This window comes from Helianthus annuus, chromosome 13 (assembly GCF_002127325.2).
Source record: "Helianthus annuus cultivar XRQ/B chromosome 13, HanXRQr2.0-SUNRISE, whole genome shotgun sequence".
Classification (NCBI taxonomy): Eukaryota; Viridiplantae; Streptophyta; class Magnoliopsida; order Asterales; family Asteraceae; genus Helianthus; species Helianthus annuus.
Genome location: NC_035445.2, coordinates 113,067,985 through 113,090,530, shown reverse-complemented (window position 1 = coordinate 113,090,530; position 22,546 = coordinate 113,067,985). Strand labels below are relative to the sequence as shown.

The 22,546-nt window shown below is 40.3% G+C and overlaps 1 protein-coding gene across 1 annotated transcript; it reads left to right on the top strand.

Annotated features, from left to right (window-relative positions):
• The first annotated feature begins 19,430 nt into the window (after positions 1-19,430).
• On the top strand, positions 19,431-21,947 carry LOC110899001. The gene is made up of 2 exons (XM_022145862.2): positions 19,431-21,174; positions 21,846-21,947. Exons 1-2 carry the CDS (start codon positions 19,504-19,506, stop codon positions 21,945-21,947), a joined length of 1,773 nt encoding a protein of 590 aa, XP_022001554.2. The 5' UTR covers positions 19,431-19,503.
• Positions 21,948-22,546: the final 599 nt, after the last annotated feature.

Genomic DNA, 22,546 nt, shown 5'->3' with positions numbered 1-22,546 from the left:
ACACTCAAACCAACATCACATAAACACACTAAACCTTCGAAGAACCGGTTCCGTATGATTCACCGCCTTCACTTTTCTTCGCCGTAGCCTTTGTCACCGGACAATGACGGTCGGTGTGTTTTTAAAGCGTCGAGTTCGCCGTAGCCTTCATGAACTTCCCACAACCTTTGCAACGTGCCATTTCATGGCTATCGGACATCAGGCACATATTAAAGTGCTTCCAAACTTGGGGGTTTCTTTTGGTTTCCAAAATCATGACCACTTCATCGTTGCATGCCATAACCGATTTTAGGTGTAACTCTTGAAGGTTGAAACGGATTTGAGTGGGACTAAGTTTTGGTTGAAGGTGATATGCTTATAAATACTTGAAACCGATTTTAAAGTTTTTATGGCAATTAATCGATTCCAATGGATATAAAGCCGTTAGGAATCGATTCCGTCAGCTTTTTTGCAGCTTTTTTTGGAAGATACCCGGAGGAACCGGTTCCTTTTGGCTTTGAGAGTCTTTTGTAGACCTTATTACCATGTGATACCTTTTGAAAATTTTGTTGCCCATATCCTCTTGAAGAATTATTAACTGGTGAAGCATCTGTTACCTGAACCTCTCTGGAAATAGAGGTTGCACTCAGCTGTTTGAACAGGGATGAAGGTCCATTTTGGCTTTCCTTTTGTAGTACTAACCTGTGGACTCTCAAGTGTTTTTGATTTATACTCTTTTCTTTTGACTTCAAAAGTTTTGACATAAACACACTTTTGAGTTTTGTGATTTTTCTTCCCTTTTTCAACCCTTTCATCAACAGATGTTGTAGCATTTGCTGGATGGTCTTTTAAGGGAAGGATTTCAATTAATCCAGAATCATTTACAGCAATGTTCTAAGAAACATGGTCATTTTTGCAAATGCTTATGCCATATTTCACATTACTTTTGATCTGGTTTTCTGACATCAACTCATAACTTTTGCAGGATTCTACCCGTTTTTCACAAGTGATTTGGGTAGACTCAAATTCCTTTTTACAACTCTGGTATTTTTCTACCATTGTTTGGATTTGATCCTTGGTTATGTTTGATTCATGCTTGAGACTGCTGATTTTCTTTTCTTTTTTCTAAATAGTTTTGATTTTAACTTTTAAAGGTTTTTCAAACTGTTCTTCAACATATAAGATCTTGTTCCTAATATTTTTATTGACCTCCTTGATGTTAGCAAAAGCACTAATGCATTTAACTGAACATAAGTCTTTGATGACTTGAGGTGATACCTTAGCAGCAGCCAACATGGAACCATCACATTCTCCATCACAAACACTGGAATCCCATGTAACAATGAATGTACATGGCCAATCCGACGTTGCCAGATATTATTCTCAGATCTGACAACCATCGGTGGTTTATATAGGGTACCAGTGTTATGTGGATCTTGTGTGTTTTGAGACATTTTGGTTATTTTACAAAGTTTCGTTTAAACTACTTTGAATGTGATTAAACTTTTAACTCTGTTTTTCAACTCCCTACGAGCAAACGATATCAGTGAAATGAGCTTATCTTTTATATCAAATTTATTGTTAAATCAGATTTGATTGGCCAATGCTCTGATACCAATTGTTAGGATCTGAGTTTGAATTGTTTGTGAAAGTTTAAGATGAACAATGGAAGAAGATAAAAAATATGGAAATATTGCAGCTGAATGAAGATAAACTTTAATTCACAAACAATGAGAGATTTGCTTTCATCATGAATACTTTGAACTGAATGATTGAATATTACAATGATTCACATATGTATGAATACAAACTCCCCCTCATCCTGAGATCACTCAATTTTCTCGTACAAAATGTCAAGGTGATAAAGTGATCCAATAGAACAGTACATGTGTGACAACTCGAATTTCCACGACTTCTATCTTCGCATTTATTACACGTAATTGTTTGGATTGTTTGTTTACACGACTAATTGTTTCGCAACGGAACACGTTTGTAATATATTAAATCGTGTAATGAATGATATGCTTTATTTGTGTACAACATACGTGCCTTTATGGATATATAGTTGTATATTGCCAGTGTACGTTGTGTGAGTTTATAATTATTAGTAAACATGAACTCTAGCCGAAAACACTGATGATGGCCAACGAAAACAACATTTGGGCTTCGGCCCAGTAGCAATCTGATAAAGGTTTGGTTTTAAACCACGCTCAAAAATTATAATTAGTAGAAACCCTAACTACTCCACACCTTCTCTCTCGTTTCCTTTGAACCTAGCGGCTGCCTTCACCTCGATCGAAATCGGATCCCCTTCACATCGATCATTCCGTGTTTGGTTAGTGATTTAATTGCTTACGTATGATTGCAAATTCTGAATGTATATGGTTATGTTATTGGTTGTGCTCTTGAAGGAATTGCATGATCATTCTGCCATGCGAAACTTATTATTATTTTACAGTGATTTTTGTAGAAATTGAATTGTTACTATTGTTGTAAACCATTGGTTGAAAATGTCGGTTAAGGCAAGGGGGTTCAATTGAATGGCCTTTGGTGCACGTGCTTTTGGTAGGAAATTAATAGTCATATAGATATATGTGGTATATGTGTGTGTATGTAATGGAGATGATGGTCCAATGAGCTTTTAATCTTTAATCATGCACCACATGCCATTGACTGTGAATGAATATTAACGAATGGATGAATGCTGAATATGGAGTTGTCGGCTAACCTTTTCAAATCGGTCCAATGGTTATTTTTGTTTGGGCGGCTATGTTGGTTTCAATTATGTGCATAGACAAGTTTAATATTATATATATGGATTTAAGGTGCAATGGCCCACATAATTAAATCGGTAATATAAAACTAATATGATTGGTAAGTGTGGACGGTTCTTGGTGGTTTACCGATTGGATGTTTTGGGCGGCTGAACACATGTGGCCGAAACTTAACTTGGTTGCCAGAATATTGTGTTTTGTGTTTGTTACTTTGCTGCTCGAAAGATAAACTTGAACCGAAGGATGGCTTTGACGAAAGTTAACACGTGAATCGAAAGATAGATATGGTCGATAGATGACTTAGAGTTCGAAACATAATACTTGTTAAAATTGTTTGTTGAAAGATCATATATGAGTCGAAAGATAGTTGTGTTTCATATATGAGTCGAAGGATAGTTGTGTAACTGTTTGTTGAAAGATCTGTAATGTGTCGAAAGATAATAGGGTTTATGCTTTGAATAATGAAACATATGTTTGATTTATTTGGCATGCCATGCTTGGGAAGGAATGTTAATAATTGTATTCGTGCACACTAACTGATGATTCAATGTTAAATAATATGTGTTGTGCCGATATGCAAACTAACTGTTATGTGAACATTAAATTGCATGCGTATCATTGCGAACATGAACTGATTTGTTATACGTGCATACTATAGGACGTGATTAATTACCTGTGAGTGCATAACCTAGCATACCGAGCAAACCAAGGTGAGTTCACACTCTTACCAAGGCATGGGGTTCCCGGGGTGTTGGGAATGGGATAATGGGATTGAAAGGTTGATTAGATACTCTATTGACACTGTGACTAGACTACCACATCACTATCCTCGGTTGTGAAGGATACCTATAGTTACGAGTAGTCTAGTGGTTAAGTAACGTGGAACACCACCACAGGAAACGTGGAACACCACCACAGGAAACGTGGAACACCACCACAGGAAACGTGGAACACCACCACAGGAAACGTGGAACACCACCACAGGAAACGTGGAACACCACCACAGGAAACGTGGAACACCACCACAGGAAACGTGGAACACCACCACAGGAAACGTGGAACACCACCACCAATAGAACATACAACGGCCCAGTAGAGCCACCTATTACAAACGAACTTACTATTACGCATTTCCTTTATGTGAACTCGCTCAACTAGTTTGTTGATCATTCTATTTCATGCCTTGCAGATCGCTAGGTACTTGGAGCTTGCACTGGAGAAGCGGGTCGTTGTGGACAAGGATCGTGGCTTTTCCATTAAACTATTATGACGCTTAAAACTGTAAATTACTACTGGTTTATTTGCTATGCTTCCGCTACACTATGAAACGATTGAATGTTTGAACACCTTTTGTATTGAATGGATGGTTTTCATTTACTTTACTTAATATTAAATGCATGTTCAATATGATTGGTGGCTTGATCCTGGTCAGTCACGCTCCCAAGCGGTGATACTCCGCAGGTGGATTTTGGGGGGTGTGACAGATTGGTATCAGAGCCATTGGTTATAGAGAACTTGGTTTTAATATGGGAAAACGTTTTTATTAAAACCAGACTATAACCAGAACAGTGCTCTCAACGATCCACAACGACGCTTCGCTCCAAGTGCAAGACTCGACATTCTAGGTAATAAGGTTTAAGTTTATTGCCTACATGCTAGAATTGCATAGAACTTTGCTCGTAGTATGCTTACGTTACTTGCTCACAACTTGTTATTGCCTGAGAATACTTATGTGCTTACACTCTTCTGTCATCGCACTATTCGCGAACCTTTCTCACTTATGTTGCCTTTGATGTGAAGATCAATGGCCGCACGAATTAACATGACACAAGCCCAGCTAGAGGCTCTCGTTGCTGCGGCGGTTGCAGCCGCACAAGCAGGTAGTATACCCTGCAGTATAGACACTAGGATCTTTAGATCCTACAATAATTCTTGTACTTAACTTTGCCCTATTCGTACACAATAGGTCAACCCGCTCAGCAACAACCTGGGTGCACTTTCAAGAATTTCATGGACCGTCGTCCTAGCTCGTTCAGTGGCACGGAAGGAGCAGTTGGACTCCTCCACTGGTTTGAAAAGCTCGAGTCGGTTTTCGAAATGTGTGAATGCCCTGAGGCTCGCAGGGTGAAGTTCGCCACTGGCACACTTGAAGGGATTGCGCTCACCTGGTGGAATGCGCAAGTACAGATCTTAGGGTTGGCAGCTGCTAACGCCACACCCTGGAATGAATTCAAAGAACTGATTAAGAGGGAATATTGCACAAGAGAAGACATCCACAAGTTGGAGGATGAGTTGTACAATTTGAAGATGGTGGGTTCAGAAATTGAAGCTTACACCAAGAGGTCGAATGAGTTGGCTGTGTTGTGCCCAACTATGGTAGACCCTCCATACAAGCGCATCGAGTTGTATCTCAAGGGTTTGGCGCCAGAGATTCAGAGCCACGTGACGTCGGCTAACCTCAACAACATCCAGGAAATTCAGCGCCTTGCACACCGCATCACAGATCAGGCAGTAGACCAGGGCAAACTGCCAAAGCGTATCAGTGCTACCACTACCGCTACTGCTTCTACTACACTTGCTACTCCCAGTGAAAGTAAAAGAAAATGGGAGGGGGATTCTAGCAAGGGGTCAGCTTCAGTGCAGGCGCAGTCTCAGCAGCGAAAGACGGACAGCTACCAGAGTCCAAGTCAGCACTCCTCTAGCAGCCATAAACAGGGAGGGTATCGAGGAAATCTCCCAAAGTGCAACACCTGCAACAAACATCACAGTGGCCAGTGTAATAAGGTTCGTTGTCAAAGATGCCTCAAAATGGGTCACGAGGCTAAAGATTGTAGAAGCGCTCGTCCAGCAAATCAGAACCAGCAACTCCCACCGCCAGCTCCACAGAACCAGCAGCAGCAGCCACAGCGTGGAAATCGGGGATGTTTCCAGTGTGGGGCGGAAGATCATTACAAACGCGATTGTCCTCAGTTGAACCAGAATCAGAACCACAACAATAATCAGGGCAACGGGAACAACGACAACAACGGGGGAAACAACAATAACAATGGCAACGAGGCAAGAGGTCGAGTTTTCATGTTAGGAGGAGGAGACGCAATGAACGCTAATTGAACTTATGGCTTCTTTTTGGGTTTTTCATATATTATGTTTCCGCTACTCGAACAAAGTTTGGTTTGAACATCACATGTATTGGGTTTTATTAATTTAACTACTATATTTTATGTTTGATGTGATGGATGGTTTGATATTATTGAACGCCCCTGCCGTATTTATGGACTTTATGAACAGGGTGTGCAACCCTACTTTTGCGACTTCTGGCTACGTGAAGTCCACTCCTTAGGCCATGTGGTGAACTGGGATGGGATTCAAGTTGATCCATCCAAGGTAGATTCGATCAGAAACTGGCCTGCATCGCGCACGCCGACGGAGATACGCCAATTTTTGGGTTTGGCGGGGTGTTACAGACGATTCATTAAAGACTTATCGAAGATCGCGCAGCCACTTACTATGTTAACACAGAAAGGTGTCGTTTACAGATGGGGTAATACGCAGGAGACTGCTTTCCAGTACCTAAAGTATAGGCTTTGCAGCGCACCTATTCTCTCATTGCCAGGGGGCACGGATGACTTCGTGGTATATTGTGACGCGTCAATACAGAGTCTGGGTTGTGTATTGATGCAGCGAGATAAAGTTATTGCCTACGCCTCTCGTCAACTAAAGATTCAGGAGCGGAATTATACGACGCACGATTTAGAGCTGGGAGCTGTTGTTTTCGCGCTTAAGATATGGCGACACTACCTGTACGGTACCAGGTGCACGATTTACACCGATCACAGGAGTCTCGAGCATATCCTTAAGCAAAAGGATTTGAACATGCATCAACGACGATGGATCGAACTGCTTCACGATTACGAATGCGCCATCCAGTATCATCCAGGCAAGGTCAATGTTGTGACTGACGCCTCAGTCGAAAGGACACCCTACCTAAGCGCGTGCGGGCGCTACAGCTTACCATCCAGTCCAGTCTCCCTACACAGACACGAAATGCTCAGATAGAAGCATTGAAGCCCGAAAACGTCAAGGCTGAAGCCTTACGCGGCTCACGACAACAAATGGAACAGAAGGAAGACGACGCCTACTATGCAACGGGCCAGATTTGGGTCCCTCTCTATGGCGATCTACGCGAACTTGTGATGGATGAAGCACACAAGTCTCGCTACTCGGTACATACAGGGTCGGATAAAATGTACCACGACATTAGGACTACATGTGGGTGGCCTAGCATGAAGGCCCACATTACGAGTGTTTGACCTGTGCGAGGGTCAAGGTCGAATATCAGAAGCCCGCTGGTCTACTTCAGCGGCCTACGATACCACAGTGGAAATGGGAAGAAATTTCCATGGACTTTGTTACAGGCTTACCTAGATCTCAGCTGGGGGGAAACGATACAATATGGGTCATAGTTGATCGACTCACCAAGTCTGCACACTTCCTGCCGATTAAGGAAACGGATAAGTCCTCCACTCTCGCAGATATCTACCTCAAGGAAGTTGTTTCGAGGCACGGGGTGCCCATTTCCATTATTTCGGATCGGGATGCACGATTCACGTCAGAACTACGGCATGCGATGCACAAAGCGTTTGGTTCTCGTTTAGACATGAGCACAACATATCACCCTCAGACGGATGGGCAGTCTGAGCGCACAATTCAAACCCTAGGAGGCATGCCTCGAGCATGTGATATCGATTTCGGCAACGGCTGGGAAAAGCACCTCCCTTTAATGGGATTTCCATATAATAACAGTTACCACACCAGCATTCAAGCCGCTCTATTCGAGGCATTGTACGGACGTAAATGCCGGTCACCTCTCTGTTGGGTAGAGGTGGGGGATAGTCGAATTACGGGTCCAGAGATTGTAGTGGACGCTATAGAAAAGATTGCACAGATACGACAACGCATGACGGCAGCACGCGACCGTCAGAAAGCCTACGCGGGCAAGCGTAGCGAGCCTTGGAATTTCAGGTCGGGGACCGGGTTTTATTAAAAGTCTCACCTTGGAAGGGTGTGATTCGAATTGGTAAACGAGGCAAACTAAATCCACGGTATGTGGACCGTTCAAAATCACTGAAAGGATAGGCCCAGTAGCCTACAGACTGAACCTACCAGCTGAACTCGGTGCAGTTCACAACATATTCCACGTGTCGAATCTGAAAAAGTGTCTGTCAGATAAGACCCTCACAGTTCCTTTTGAGGAACTCACTATCAACGAACGGTTGCAGTTCGTCGAGGAACCAGTTGAAATCACGGACCGGGATGTAAGGTCCTCAGACACAAGAGAATCCCTCTTGTTCGAGTTCGTTGGAGCTCCCGATGTGGCCCAGAGTACACCTGGGAACACAAGGATCAGATGACAGAAAAGTATCCCCAGTTATTCGAGAACCGTGCAACCGCTACTGAGGCTGAAGCTACTACTACAGAATTTCGGGACGAAATTCCAAATCAACGGGGGGATGATGTGACACCCCAGGAAAACCGATGAACGATACAACTTACCTAGCTTCCTCAGTGAGTGCGTACCAAATTTCGGGACGAAATTTCTTCTAAGTTGGGGATAATGTGACAACTCGAATTTCCACGACTTCTATCTTCGCATTTATTACACGTAATTGTTTGGATTGTTTGTTTACACGACTAATTGTTTCGCAACGGAACACGTTTGTAATATATTAAATCGTGTAATGAATGATATGCTTTATTTGTGTACAACATACGTGCCTTTATGGATATATAGTTGTATATTGCCAGTGTACGTTGTGTGAGTTTATAATTATTAGTAAACATGAACTCTAGCCGAAAACACTGATGATGGCCAACGAAAACAACATTTGGGCTTCGGCCCAGTAGCAATCTGATAAAGGTTTGGTTTTAAACCACGCTCAAAAATTATAATTAGTAGAAACCCTAACTACTCCACACCTTCTCTCTCGTTTCCTTTGAACCTAGCGGCTGCCTTCACCTCGATCGAAATCGGATCCCCTTCACATCGATCATTCCGTGTTTGGTTAGTGATTTAATTGCTTACGTATGATTGCAAATTCTGAATGTATATGGTTATGTTATTGGTTGTGCTCTTGAAGGAATTGCATGATCATTCTGCCATGCGAAACTTATTATTATTTTACAGTGATTTTTGTAGAAATTGAATTGTTACTATTGTTGTAAACCATTGGTTGAAAATGTCGGTTAAGGCAAGGGGGTTCAATTGAATGGCCTTTGGTGCACGTGCTTTTGGTAGGAAATTAATAGTCATATAGATATATGTGGTATATGTGTGTGTATGTAATGGAGATGATGGTCCAATGAGCTTTTAATCTTTAATCATGCACCACATGCCATTGACTGTGAATGAATATTAACGAATGGATGAATGCTGAATATGGAGTTGTCGGCTAACCTTTTCAAATCGGTCCAATGGTTATTTTTGTTTGGGCGGCTATGTTGGTTTCAATTATGTGCATAGACAAGTTTAATATTATATATATGGATTTAAGGTGCAATGGCCCACATAATTAAATCGGTAATATAAAACTAATATGATTGGTAAGTGTGGACGGTTCTTGGTGGTTTACCGATTGGATGTTTTGGGCGGCTGAACACATGTGGCCGAAACTTAACTTGGTTGCCAGAATATTGTGTTTTGTGTTTGTTACTTTGCTGCTCGAAAGATAAACTTGAACCGAAGGATGGCTTTGACGAAAGTTAACACGTGAATCGAAAGATAGATATGGTCGATAGATGACTTAGAGTTCGAAACATAATACTTGTTAAAATTGTTTGTTGAAAGATCATATATGAGTCGAAAGATAGTTGTGTTTCATATATGAGTCGAAGGATAGTTGTGTAACTGTTTGTTGAAAGATCTGTAATGTGTCGAAAGATAATAGGGTTTATGCTTTGAATAATGAAACATATGTTTGATTTATTTGGCATGCCATGCTTGGGAAGGAATGTTAATAATTGTATTCGTGCACACTAACTGATGATTCAATGTTAAATAATATGTGTTGTGCCGATATGCAAACTAACTGTTATGTGAACATTAAATTGCATGCGTATCATTGCGAACATGAACTGATTTGTTATACGTGCATACTATAGGACGTGATTAATTACCTGTGAGTGCATAACCTAGCATACCGAGCAAACCAAGGTGAGTTCACACTCTTACCAAGGCATGGGGTTCCCGGGGTGTTGGGAATGGGATAATGGGATTGAAAGGTTGATTAGATACTCTATTGACACTGTGACTAGACTACCACATCACTATCCTCGGTTGTGAAGGATACCTATAGTTACGAGTAGTCTAGTGGTTAAGTAACGTGGAACACCACCACAGGAAACGTGGAACACCACCACAGGAAACGTGGAACACCACCACAGGAAACGTGGAACACCACCACAGGAAACGTGGAACACCACCACAGGAAACGTGGAACACCACCACAGGAAACGTGGAACACCACCACAGGAAACGTGGAACACCACCACAGGAAACGTGGAACACCACCACCAATAGAACATACAACGGCCCAGTAGAGCCACCTATTACAAACGAACTTACTATTACGCATTTCCTTTATGTGAACTCGCTCAACTAGTTTGTTGATCATTCTATTTCATGCCTTGCAGATCGCTAGGTACTTGGAGCTTGCACTGGAGAAGCGGGTCGTTGTGGACAAGGATCGTGGCTTTTCCATTAAACTATTATGACGCTTAAAACTGTAAATTACTACTGGTTTATTTGCTATGCTTCCGCTACACTATGAAACGATTGAATGTTTGAACACCTTTTGTATTGAATGGATGGTTTTCATTTACTTTACTTAATATTAAATGCATGTTCAATATGATTGGTGGCTTGATCCTGGTCAGTCACGCTCCCAAGCGGTGATACTCCGCAGGTGGATTTTGGGGGGTGTGACAACATGCACTGTTCTATTTATTGTACAATGCACACCTCTGAGGAATCTAGGCTGACGTCACCTAGACAGTGACATCTAACAACTCTAATAACCTCTAACATCTGCTATGACTAATACACTGTTACATTCAAAACACTGATATACATCATCTGTTGATTCAACATCTGATGAGCCCTATCCACTGTTGAGCCTTAGCAGACCTTCTTCATCAGAGTTTGTCTTCTTCAATCAAAGGGTGATTAGACCATTGCTTTCAGCAGACTTTAGTCTTCATCAGTGGTTCACTTTGGCAGACTTTGTGAATCAGCAGACTTTGTTCTTCAACAGACTTTAGCTATAGCAGACCTTTGGTTGCAGTAGTTGTTTGATGCCTTTGCCATTGGGAGGAGATTAACTTCAAACACTGTTATTATGGATCAGTTGATTATAGACTATTTTGGCTTTCAATCATCTGTTCTTTTGGTGGGATCCACATGAGCCAACAAGAAACAAGCCGTAAACTTAGGTCTGTACGAGCAATAAAGTGATGAATGAATTGCTAGTGATGAAGTGTGTTAGAAACTAGCGCTATAGAGTGAAAGCGACACTTGTAACACCCCGTGTTTTCGAATGTCAAAGTCAAAGTCCAAGTCCAAGTCAACTTTCACTTTCTTTGACTGTAGATAGTCGATTTTGTGTTTTAGTTGTATTATGTGGAGTAAGCGTTGTAACCAGCAAGAACCGAAGTAATCGAATGTGTTTTAACGCGAACCGATCTACGACTGTGAATGATAGGAAGTAACAATGCGATAAAGTTAACCTAATCAGCAACCAAACCGATCTAACAATCAATCGAACTCGAGACTCGAATTACGCGAATTGTGGTATTATTATACGTGTGTGTGTGCCTTATGTGTTACTTGTGCGTGCTTACTTTATGTTTGGTGTGGTATTCAAGCAAATCAATCGAAAATCGAATCGAAACTCGAAAAGCAATCGAACTCAATCGAAACCGACATCGAAACGTGACTTATAGAAGATTGTATGATAGATATAGTGGTTGGGATTAAAAGTAATTTGACTAGGAACTCTATCGTAATCGTATCATCGTACACCGAAATCGAGACGTTGAAAATCGTCGCAAAATACTCGAAGTGCGTGGCGGATCGAACAGGAAGCATCCTGATCGAACAGGTCAGCCGATCGACTAGCATCTTGCCAGCCGATCGAGCAACCCACTCGATCGGAGCTCCCAGCCGATCGGCTGCCACTTTCCTCTTTTGGAAGCCTATAAATAGGGCTGTCATTGTCATAGTTTCCATTTTTGGAAAGCTCTGACCAAACCAGCTATCTTCTTCACCTTTTCTCAGATTTCTCTCAATCCCGGTAAGTTTTGACTCTAATTCTTGTACGTTTTTGATCATTACTTGATTCTACACCTTTCTATCTTTCAAAACTTGAATTCTAACCGTGAAATCACCAAGATCTAAGTGTTCTTGGGTGATGTCATCATGGTGTTCTTGAAGAACTTCAAACTTTGGCATCATTCAACCATGAATAGCTTAGATCTAACCGATTTCCACATAAACACGTTAAGATCCATCATAGATCTAAACATTTTCATGATGTGAAGGATTGAAAGAAGGATTTCCAACTTTCTTTCAACTCTTTTACACTCAATGCTTTCAAACCAATAGAAACGGAGCTTGCACCGGCTAACTAATCATTCAAATAGTTAAAAGGTTCAAGACTCAGATTCTATAAACAAGGTTCACCGATTTCGGGTTAAACTCTAAAACCGACATTCCGAACCGTTCACCGGCCGGACTTGGGCGATTCCTGTCCGAGCCAACCGGCCGATCGAACAGGACTGTCCAATCGGATATACCAGCCGATCGAACAGGCCGTCCGATCGAACCTGCCGTTCGTTCGATCGACCAGCCCATTCGATCCATCCATACTTGTTTACTTTTCCGCGTTACTTATCATTATGCTATCGAAGTATTCAGGCTAACCTTACTCTCAGCGCTCCCTTCAATCCACAATCAATCACTGTGAGTATACTCGATCCCTTTTTGCTTTTAGCACTTTTGGGTGTTACATACGTTACCTATCAAATCACAATCAAACACAAACTATTTGAACGCTGACCATTTACATGTGCTACTTGACTAAATGAATGTTGTTTATTATGTTTACACGTGGAGTGCTATCTACCTGCCTTAGCAACGTAGTACTATAGTTTGGACTCAGCACCCGTTCACACGGGGGTTGTTAAGGACAATTACTTGCATGGATTACAGTGGTAATCATGTATTGCGAACCATCTCGGACGGTCAACCCACAGTCGTTGGTATCGATGGTCCCATGTCGATAATTAACATGCATCGTTTTCCTCTGTGTACGTGCCTGGTTATGCGTAAACTATTCGAACTCTATATGCTATTATTAAACTTGTGTGCTCACCTTTACATTTTATGTATTGACTTTATTTTAACGTATGTGACAGGTGTTTAAGGTGTTAGCTTGCTAGGGAATCGAGGCAATAATAAAGCTTTAGAGCCCAACAAATAGTTGTTGGTCGTGGTCTACCTAGGGGTCTCTAGAAGCAAATAAATAATTGCCATGGAGCCGTTGGAGTTGTCCGATCCGGGGTCTATGGCATTAGCTGTCTATAGATCTTGTCCGGATAAGTCTTAAAGACTTCAAGCAATACTTTTATTCAATTGGTTTGTAATAATTAAATCTGAGTTGTCTGAACGGAATTTATTTGCCTAGTTGCTTCTATGATAACTTGTTTATTTATTTGGGATACGGTATGGGACGTATCATTAAACTGAATTTGTAATAATAGTTGTTGTGGAAACTTCTGGACAATCTGTTTCGCTCAGTGCCACGCCCTGATGATTCCGCCATCGGTTGGGGTGTGACAACACTAATAAGAGCTCTAGATAGATTCCAACCTTTTATGTGATGATGAATGTAATTTGCTAAATTTAAGAAGGTAGGGGCAATGCGTATAATTATGTTTATTTTGCTAGAAACTAGCATTATACAATGAGGACGACACTAATAAGAACTCCGGGTCGGGTTCTTAGAGTTAGAAGGTCGTCATCAAGACTGGCTCGTGATCAGGTTGATGGGGCGAGAAGAAAAGATAGTTAATTATAAGTGGAAGTGAACAAGGTTTCGGGGATGAAACCTCCTATAAGGACGGTCGATTTGTAACACCCCAAAAACTTGAATTTTAATTTACTAGTATGTTTCTTTGTGTATTGGCATAAAATAAAATAACCAAGCTAATTAACTTAGTTAAATAGTAAGTCATGTAAATAGGGAATGGAACTTAGTGCCATTCTGACAAAATAATAAACAAAAAGGACTAAAAGTGAGAAATTGAGTTTAAGTTTCATATAAACCAGAAAGTTCAGTATGTGTGTGTGTTGGAGGTGTGTCGACACTCACAAGAACGAGAAGGAGGAAGCTTCAAGTCAGCCCTTTTGTTTAAATTGAAGGAGGATTCAAGCTAAAATTCGTGCATGAACTTGAATTCTTGATTATCTAGCCCTAATAATCACTTGGTAAGTTGTAGATTCTTATTTGATGATCTTTTATGAATAGGTTATGATTAAATCTGTAAATTGGTATGAAACTAAGCATGATTGTGTACTAGAAGCATCAAATAGAACTTATTTTGTGTATAATTTCAAGTAAATTGATGTTGAGATGAAAACCCACTAGTTGGGTGATGAAGATGACATGGGTGTTAAGTCTTGTTCAAATCATGATGTAGTGTAAGGTATTATATGAATTTGGTTACACGGATTGAGTATATTATAGAGTATGGATGATATTTGATTATAGTTGATGAAAGAAAGCAATTAGTAGAAGAATGTGCATATGATACTTGTACATTATGCTTAGATGGTAGTACGCACACCAAGTGTTCGATGAAATGCATAAGTGAGATCATTAGATGAGATTGGATGTAAACAACGAATGAATATGTATAGAATGCGAACACGATGTAATTAATAATAAAATTATCATGAGAAATATGTTCTTGATGAAATCCATGTGTGAATATAGTAATGTGTCATTTGGGTAGAAGTATATTTTAGGATTTGTGTTATATTCTTGAGTGATGTAATGCACACACGTGGATTGTTTGATCTTCTTAACTGCAATTAAAGAAATGGATATGGAGCATATAAGAATCCTAGAAAAAGAATAAATTCGAATGATGTAGGTGTAAGTCACGAAGTTATGAGAATTACTAGTATGGACGTAATTGAAAACGTTTGGTGTGAGCATATAGTTAGGTGAATGATGTGGTTGTATGTGTATTGTATCATGAGTATGAAATATATATAGTGTCACTAGTATAGTCTACTATGATGACACGGAAGTATGAGATTAAGTCGAAAGTTCACACGATAGACCGTTGACTTCTGAAAGTCAACCTTGCATAAGTAGTATGGCTAGACTCTTTGTCAAATTGTAATGTTATACAAAGCATATGATATGTGTTATATTAATACGCATTATATGTGAGGATATGATGAATTATATGAGTTTGAAAGGATGTGATTGCGGGTACATGCCTTATGCTTGTTAGAGTTGACTAATGGAATGTGAGATATGAACTTGATATAATCGTTAATATGTGCAATCACGTATGCTAACAAGAACTGTGGATGCGATGACATGAAAATATAGGGATCATGTCAAGGAGGATGGAAGCATGGAAGGCTAACGGGTCAAAAGGAGGCAAGGAAGCGAATGTGAATACAGACGCTTAAGGTAAGTACTTCACGGACTCCCTCTTTAGTATCAAAGGGAATCGTTGTATGGTAATTGTTAGGAGTCATGTAGGAACATGTAATTGATGAAAGTATCAAAGTAATTTGTGTGGTTATGATCGTAAATAGTTGATGAAGATGGAGTATGTATTGATTAAAAATCAAACGGGTCAAGTCTAGATAGTGTGGTAAAATAAGGTGTTGACCATAACATCATGAGGAAAAGTATTAGAATGACTAAGGGGCTTGAAATCTTGATATTTTACGTTCTCGAATGCCCGAGAGCTCCACTGGGGGTTGTAATGGCTGGAAAGAAGTTAAACAGCGAGGGACTGCAGGTTTGGCGTCGCCGACGCGGCCTGGAAGGCCTAAAATCCTCCGACACGATAACTGGCTGCCTACGCACAATTTCCGCCGACGCGAGTTTCTGGGGGGCGTCGGGGACGCGAGTTTGGGCATCGCCGACGCCATACCAAAGGCCATGTTTTCTGGTTTCTTTATTTCGCGTATCTGGTTGATCCCATTTCTGTCCCGATGCTTTGTAAAGTTCCCGAAAGGCTCCGTAAGCTTTGTTAAACATATGAAAGTACCAACCTTATCAAAATAGGTACATTAAAGAATTCTAGTTCATGTAAAAGTGTAGACTTTATAAACGATTAAACTTGTGGGAACGAATGTGTTAGAATGTATTATACCAATGAGAAGATGAAACTTGTTCATAAGTATATGCATAGGTAAATTATTATGCATGATTAAAGTACAATAATTGGATGTGGATAAGTGAATATGACTTGAATGTATGTATGGAGGCATATAAAGGTAGAGTGTAAGAATTAGGTGTCGTTATTATGAGATGTATGTATGGAACATGTATGTAAGTTGTGGATATATGGTAGTGTTTACACATGATGTAGTTCAATGAAGGTAGTTCGACATTATCTGCATATGTAAAGATGTGAGTCTTCAATGCGTTGGAGAATATGTGTTGCTAACTGTTTTACTATTAAGAATGAATTTAGAATTGTAGGTATGTAAGTGTTGGGCTCTGATACGTGGTCGAAATCCGGTGCTTGTAATTGTTTGATTTGATGTTTTTACACAAGTTTTAGTTTCGAATTGCCTACTCTTGATTAGATATGTGTTTTGCAGGTTTAACAGAGTTTAAGGAGCTTTTCGGGAGCTTTACGAGTCACCGGAGCGAAAACGGAACCACCGGGATGTGAAATGGGTCAACCGGACTCAAGAAATGGACGAAACAGAAAACCAAACATCTGGGCACCGTCGCCGACGCCCATATGGGCCGTCGCCGACGGTTTGCACAAACCTTCGTCGCCTGGTTTGTCCGTAGACAGCAAGATACACCGTCGGTGTTAACTCAATAATCAAGGACCGTCGCCGACGGGGCATCAGGCCGTCGGCGACGGCTCGTCAATGTTGTTGCGCGGTTGATTTCGTTTTAGGTCAAATATCGAATCAAAGAGGGTTGATGGGGACATTATTGGGGAGTTACACTTTCTTGGGAGTTTGAAACTTGTTCTTGGAGCCATATTCACCTATCTATCACCTACCATTCCACCATCCATCATTCCCATTAACCCGAATCAAGAACAAAGCACCATCATCTTCTTGATTCGAAACCCTAGCTCCATCAATTCACCAATCCATCAACTCACTCATCCATTCACCATCATCACTCATCCAAAACCCTAACCTTCATCCATCCATCCATCTTCAAGTTTCACGATGATCCAATTCACGCTTCCAACATCTGATGATCAAGTTTCTTCGATCATGCTCGGCTAATTTCTTGGAGGTTTCACCCCGGTGTAGACTTTTGTAAGTTTTAGGGTTTATTATGTTTTGCTAATTATTTTGTGACAACTTGAATTGCATTTGAATCTTAGACAATTGTCCTACGTTGGTATTGAATTTGCAAACTGTCGAGTGAATGATTAAATTTGACTTTGTGAAATGAATACACATATTTATGCCTTGTCTTTTGGTAGGATTTGCTAGTCCAAAGTAACGAAGTGTATCATGGTCCGTTGTTTACGACGTTGATAGTGATTGACACCTAAGCTTTGTGATTGCGACCCGTTAATGAACTATTTCAAGTAAAACTAATTAAAATACACAGTAACTCTAAGTCTTGCATTAGTTGAAACCGGGTGTGAACCTTGTTTTCTTATTATTGGTCAATCAATTATTTTCAATTCTTGCAATTAGTTAATCACAAGTAGTTAATCCATTAAATCATTCTAGTAATTCTAATTCACATATTCCAATTGAACAAAAATACAAAAATATATCTTAGCAAGCTTCATAATAGTGACAACTTTTATAATTCAATCAAATCCATACACAAACCACATACTCTTCGTGGTTCGACCCCTCACTACCACTAGCTATTTGTTAAGGGTAATTAGGGTATATAAATTTTATCTTTGACCGGAGCGCGACACTCCGATCAGGCTCTCGAAGGTTTGAGGCTTGGTGTAAGGAACGAATTCGAAGAACATCCTATTGGAATCTTATACATTGATAGATGGCTATGTGGTTATTGATTTCTATGTATTTATTTAAAATAGATGATGTCATCAGTTACTAACGTGTTGGTTATATATGGTGACCGCAGATAGTTGGATTTTCATAATGGACTAACCAATGGGGATCAAGTTGAAGATTAAGGATTGTACGGAGATGTGGTCACATTGTTGCAATCATATGTAACATAGTTATCTTGGTTAAAATGATTTAAAAGGGAAATCAATTTAATTGGTTTTCTAGTACGTTGAACGACTAACACGAAAGGAATTTTAGGATTCATATTTCCGCTGTGTCATTTTGGGTCAAAACGTGTTAGGGTGTTATCCGTATTTGTACTTCGCACCGTTTACAAAAAAAGAAAAAGAAACCTTCGATCCAACACCATTTATATAGTCATTGAAAATGTTTGATTCATTAAAAACATTTAAATCGCTATTTCCAGCAGGCATATCAAAGAATGCATACCAAATCTAAAGATCTTGTGACGCAACCGCTTCAAGCATCATAGTCGGTTTTTCATGATACCTATTTGTGTGTTTCCCGCGCCATGCAGTTGGACAATTTTTCCACTCCCATTTTATACAATCTACACTACCGATCATCACAGGGAAACCATGTCGCTCTTCATGAGCATCCAAAAGTTGTTGTATGTCGGCAAACGTAGGTTTTCTTTAATATATATTTTTTTTACATATAGATCCATGACATACTCACAAAAATTATGGAGGCTTTCCCTCGCGGTGTATACTTACATTTTTATATATTCATCCATAATGTCTGAATCCATAATGTCGGAAGACGTGCCATAAGCCAACTGTCTAATTGTGGTCGTGTCATTTTGCAACATGCTAAATCCAGGACTACCACACACATTCGTTTTTTGTTGAAAATATTCATATTCGCTTGCTAAATCGTTTGATATTCTAAGTAAGAAGTCACGGCTCATACGAAAAGGACGCCTAAAAGTAGTAACGTCATAAGTCGGGTTGGGTGAAAAACAATCACTTACCAATAAGTCATGTGCGGTGATTCGATCGTGTATTATATATTTCCTCCTCGATCTTGGGTTCTAAGTAGCACCCTTCGTATTCCAATATATCTTCAACCACTTTCTAAACCATTGAAACTATTAGAGTCGGTCCCTCGTGGGACTGCCCATCCACGCCCACACTATATAGTGTAATGCAATAGTTGACGTCATCCTCACAATAATCCATGCATGGCTATATATATATACATGCATGACACCAACACCATCCATACATTTCACCTTCAATTCCCCCAATTTCTCTCTTCTTCATCCTCCATAACATTATTCTCTCTTCCATCATCTCCGGCCAAAAAAAACAAACCGTCTCCATGTTCCGACCAGCCACCACCTTAAAACCGGACTTCCCTGCGGACCCGCACCCGAAAACCCGCCCTTCCCGTGCCCCAGACATGGACAACTCCTCTCTAACCGACGACCCGCAAGTCCGCCTGGCCCTCTACATCGCCATGGCCCACGCAGGCGTTGCATTCGCCATATTCGTCCTCTACGGTGTGAGCAAATTACTTGACGTCTATCTCCGCCCATTACTTTGGGCAGTTATTTGTTCCATCCCTCTTAGAGGCATCCACCACACCCTGGTTTCCTTCTGGTCCGAACCGTTGAAATCCGGTCTAACCGATACATTTCTAGCGGTTCCAATGTCCATGTTTAGAGCCTTTATTGGTACCATTGTGGAGATCAAAGAGTTGATATATACAATAATTGGTCATAGGATGAGAAACTTTAACCAAGCACGAACACGAAGAAAGACTGGATTTTCTATATTGTTAAGGCGGTTGGTGTCGTTGTGGTTGTTTGTCATGGCTTATGAGCAGTTTGGGGGGATAGGGGCTTGTACATTGTTGTTGTTGGGGTTTATGTTTACGTCGCGAAACGTTGGTTGTAGGATTTCCTCTTTTAGGAGTTATAGCTTTAAGCGGACGCCTCACACGGCATTTTTGACGCGTGGGGTGTTGAAACGGTTGGAGACGATTGTGGCGATTGGGTTGATCATGGCTATGATTTTTGGTAGTTTGTTTGCTACATGTTTTTTTTCATATAAGATTGGAGTGGAGAGTAGAGACGCGGTTTATTCAATTAAATCGCGTGTGGAAGAGAGCGAGTACGCGGCAGAGTGGATGTCAGAGGACAATGTGCGCGCGATGGTGGCGAAATATACGGCGCAGTTTTATGGGACAGTGTTTGATCAGATTGATAATTTGGCTATGCAGTATAATATGACTGAGATAGTTGAGGAAATGAAGAATATTATGGCACCAAGATCCACAAACTCTTCTGCACCTTCAACCGCATTGACAAAAACGAATCCGTTTGCAGAGAAGATTCTGAATTTGAGAAGGCGGGTCAAGAATCGCGAATGGGCCGAGCTTTATCCTGAGGTTAACGCGCTTTTTAGAGAAGTGTTGATTAGTAGAGAAGATATAATAGAAAAGGCGAAAGCCATTGCTTTTCAAGGGAAAGATGTGATCCAACGCGTGTTAGCTAGTGGTCAATCGATCGTTGGTGGTAGTACGAGGCTTGTGTTTGTGATCATCGAGTCGATTGTGACAGGTGCAGCTGGATTGTTTAGTTTTCTTTCGCAGTCCATGGTTTTTACATGGGTTTTATACGCGCTTATAACGTCAGATTCGAGTGGAGTAACCGAACAAGTAATGTGTATGCTTCCCATTTCAAAGTATGCAAGAACTAGATGTGTTGAAGTGCTTGATAAAGCGATTTCGGGGATACTTTTAGCCACTGCTGAGATTGCCTTCTTTCAGGGGTGTCTTACTTGTCTTTTGCTTAGATTATTTAAAATCCATTTTTTGTACGTGTCGACGGTACTTGCTGTCTTTAGCCCGTTCTTCCCGTTACTGCCGTATGTTTTCGCAACGGTTCCTGCCATTTTGCAGTTAGTGATGGAAGGGAGGTATATAGTGTCTATAGTTTTGCCCATTATTCATGCACTCCTTATTATGTATGGTGATAGTGAAATAGAAGAGCATATACCAGGCCATAATCCGTATCTTACGGGCCTTAGCATCATCGGTGGAGCTGCAATTTTCCCGTCTGCACTCGAGGTAAATAACAAATTTCATGGAAGTTTATATAATATATTCGCCAAATTATTTGTATTTTGGTTAAGGAACTTTGCTAGCCATAGAACTATATATTAGACATCTTTCAAAAGTTGCGATTTATGATTATTTGATACATTTAGCTAGTTAAAAGGGTGTCAATAGTGTCGGGTTGGTGGGACCTTGACATGATCCATATAATTATTTGTGTCCATGGCCCATTTATCTGAACGAGTAACTTGAACACGACCTCTTTAACCCATTTATCTAAACGAATCAAACGGATTGACCAGTGTGGTCCAATTGTAGACATGTTAGACAAGTCATAATGGGGTAGAGAGTTGTAATAAAGGGGTCGTAACAGGTTGTCAAGTTGACATGTTTACTTGAACGGGCTAAATAGGTCAGCCTGAACACAACCCATTTAATTATTATGGGCTATGGGCTCAACATGTCAACTCGAACACGACTTGTTTATTTAACAGGTTAGATATGACAACCAAAAACCTGATTATTTTCGTGTGGCGTGTCAAAAGTTGGCACCCCTAAATATAGCATACCAAAAGTGTTTACCTTTCAAAATTAAACTAAACTAAATGGCTTTCATATGCAATTTAAGATGTATGACAATTGATATCTAATGCCGGTTTTGGAATGATATATGAATGACGCAGGGCGCGATAATGGGGCCACTGATAACGACAATTGCTATCGCGATTAAGGATTTGTATGTAGAATTTGTTTTGAACGAACCAAAGGAGATCAAAACCGAATAGGGTGCTAGTAGTAAGTTTGTTCAATCTTCCATACTGAACATGTAAATAACTTTTAATTTTGTTTTTTTTTTTTTTGATGTAACAACTTTAACTTAGTTATTTTAACCTGTTGCATACACCTAACTTCTAATACTTGTCTATTATCCTTTGATCAAAATCTGACATCAAGGGTTTTTTTTTTTTTTTTTTTTTTTTTTTTGATGTAACAACTTTTAAGTTGGTTATTTAAACCTGTTGCAATGGTTCAAAGGGTTGCGCCGTTTTGATTCATTACAATGGTTGAAAGGATTGCATGTTTCCTAGATAAAGCATATATGCCAGCCATCTTTCGGGACATCAGAAAATAACTTCAAACCCAACCAGTCTTTAGCGGCAGAACATTGATATTTACAAAATGATCTGATGACTAAATCAGAAGCACCGGTTACCAAGTATGTCACCGATTGTTGTATGAACAAACCAATGTTTCGATCACAGGTTTAGTTAGTGTAGTGTCACGAGTCACAAATTAAGTCAAAAACTCATTTCTTGTACATGCTAAACAACCGTGTTAGGATCTGAAAGCGATTCGTTAGCTACTTGTGCATTTAGTAGTTCAA

Bases quoted from the DNA above. Each gene is read 5' to 3' on its own strand.
- LOC110899001 (XM_022145862.2), top strand. From the start codon at position 19,504: ATGGACAACTCCTCTCTAACCGACGACCCGCAAGTCCGCCTGGCCCTC. The intron at 21,175-21,845 runs GTAAATAACAAA...TGAATGACGCAG, and splicing joins TTTTCCCGTCTGCACTCGAG to GGCGCGATAATGGGGCCACT.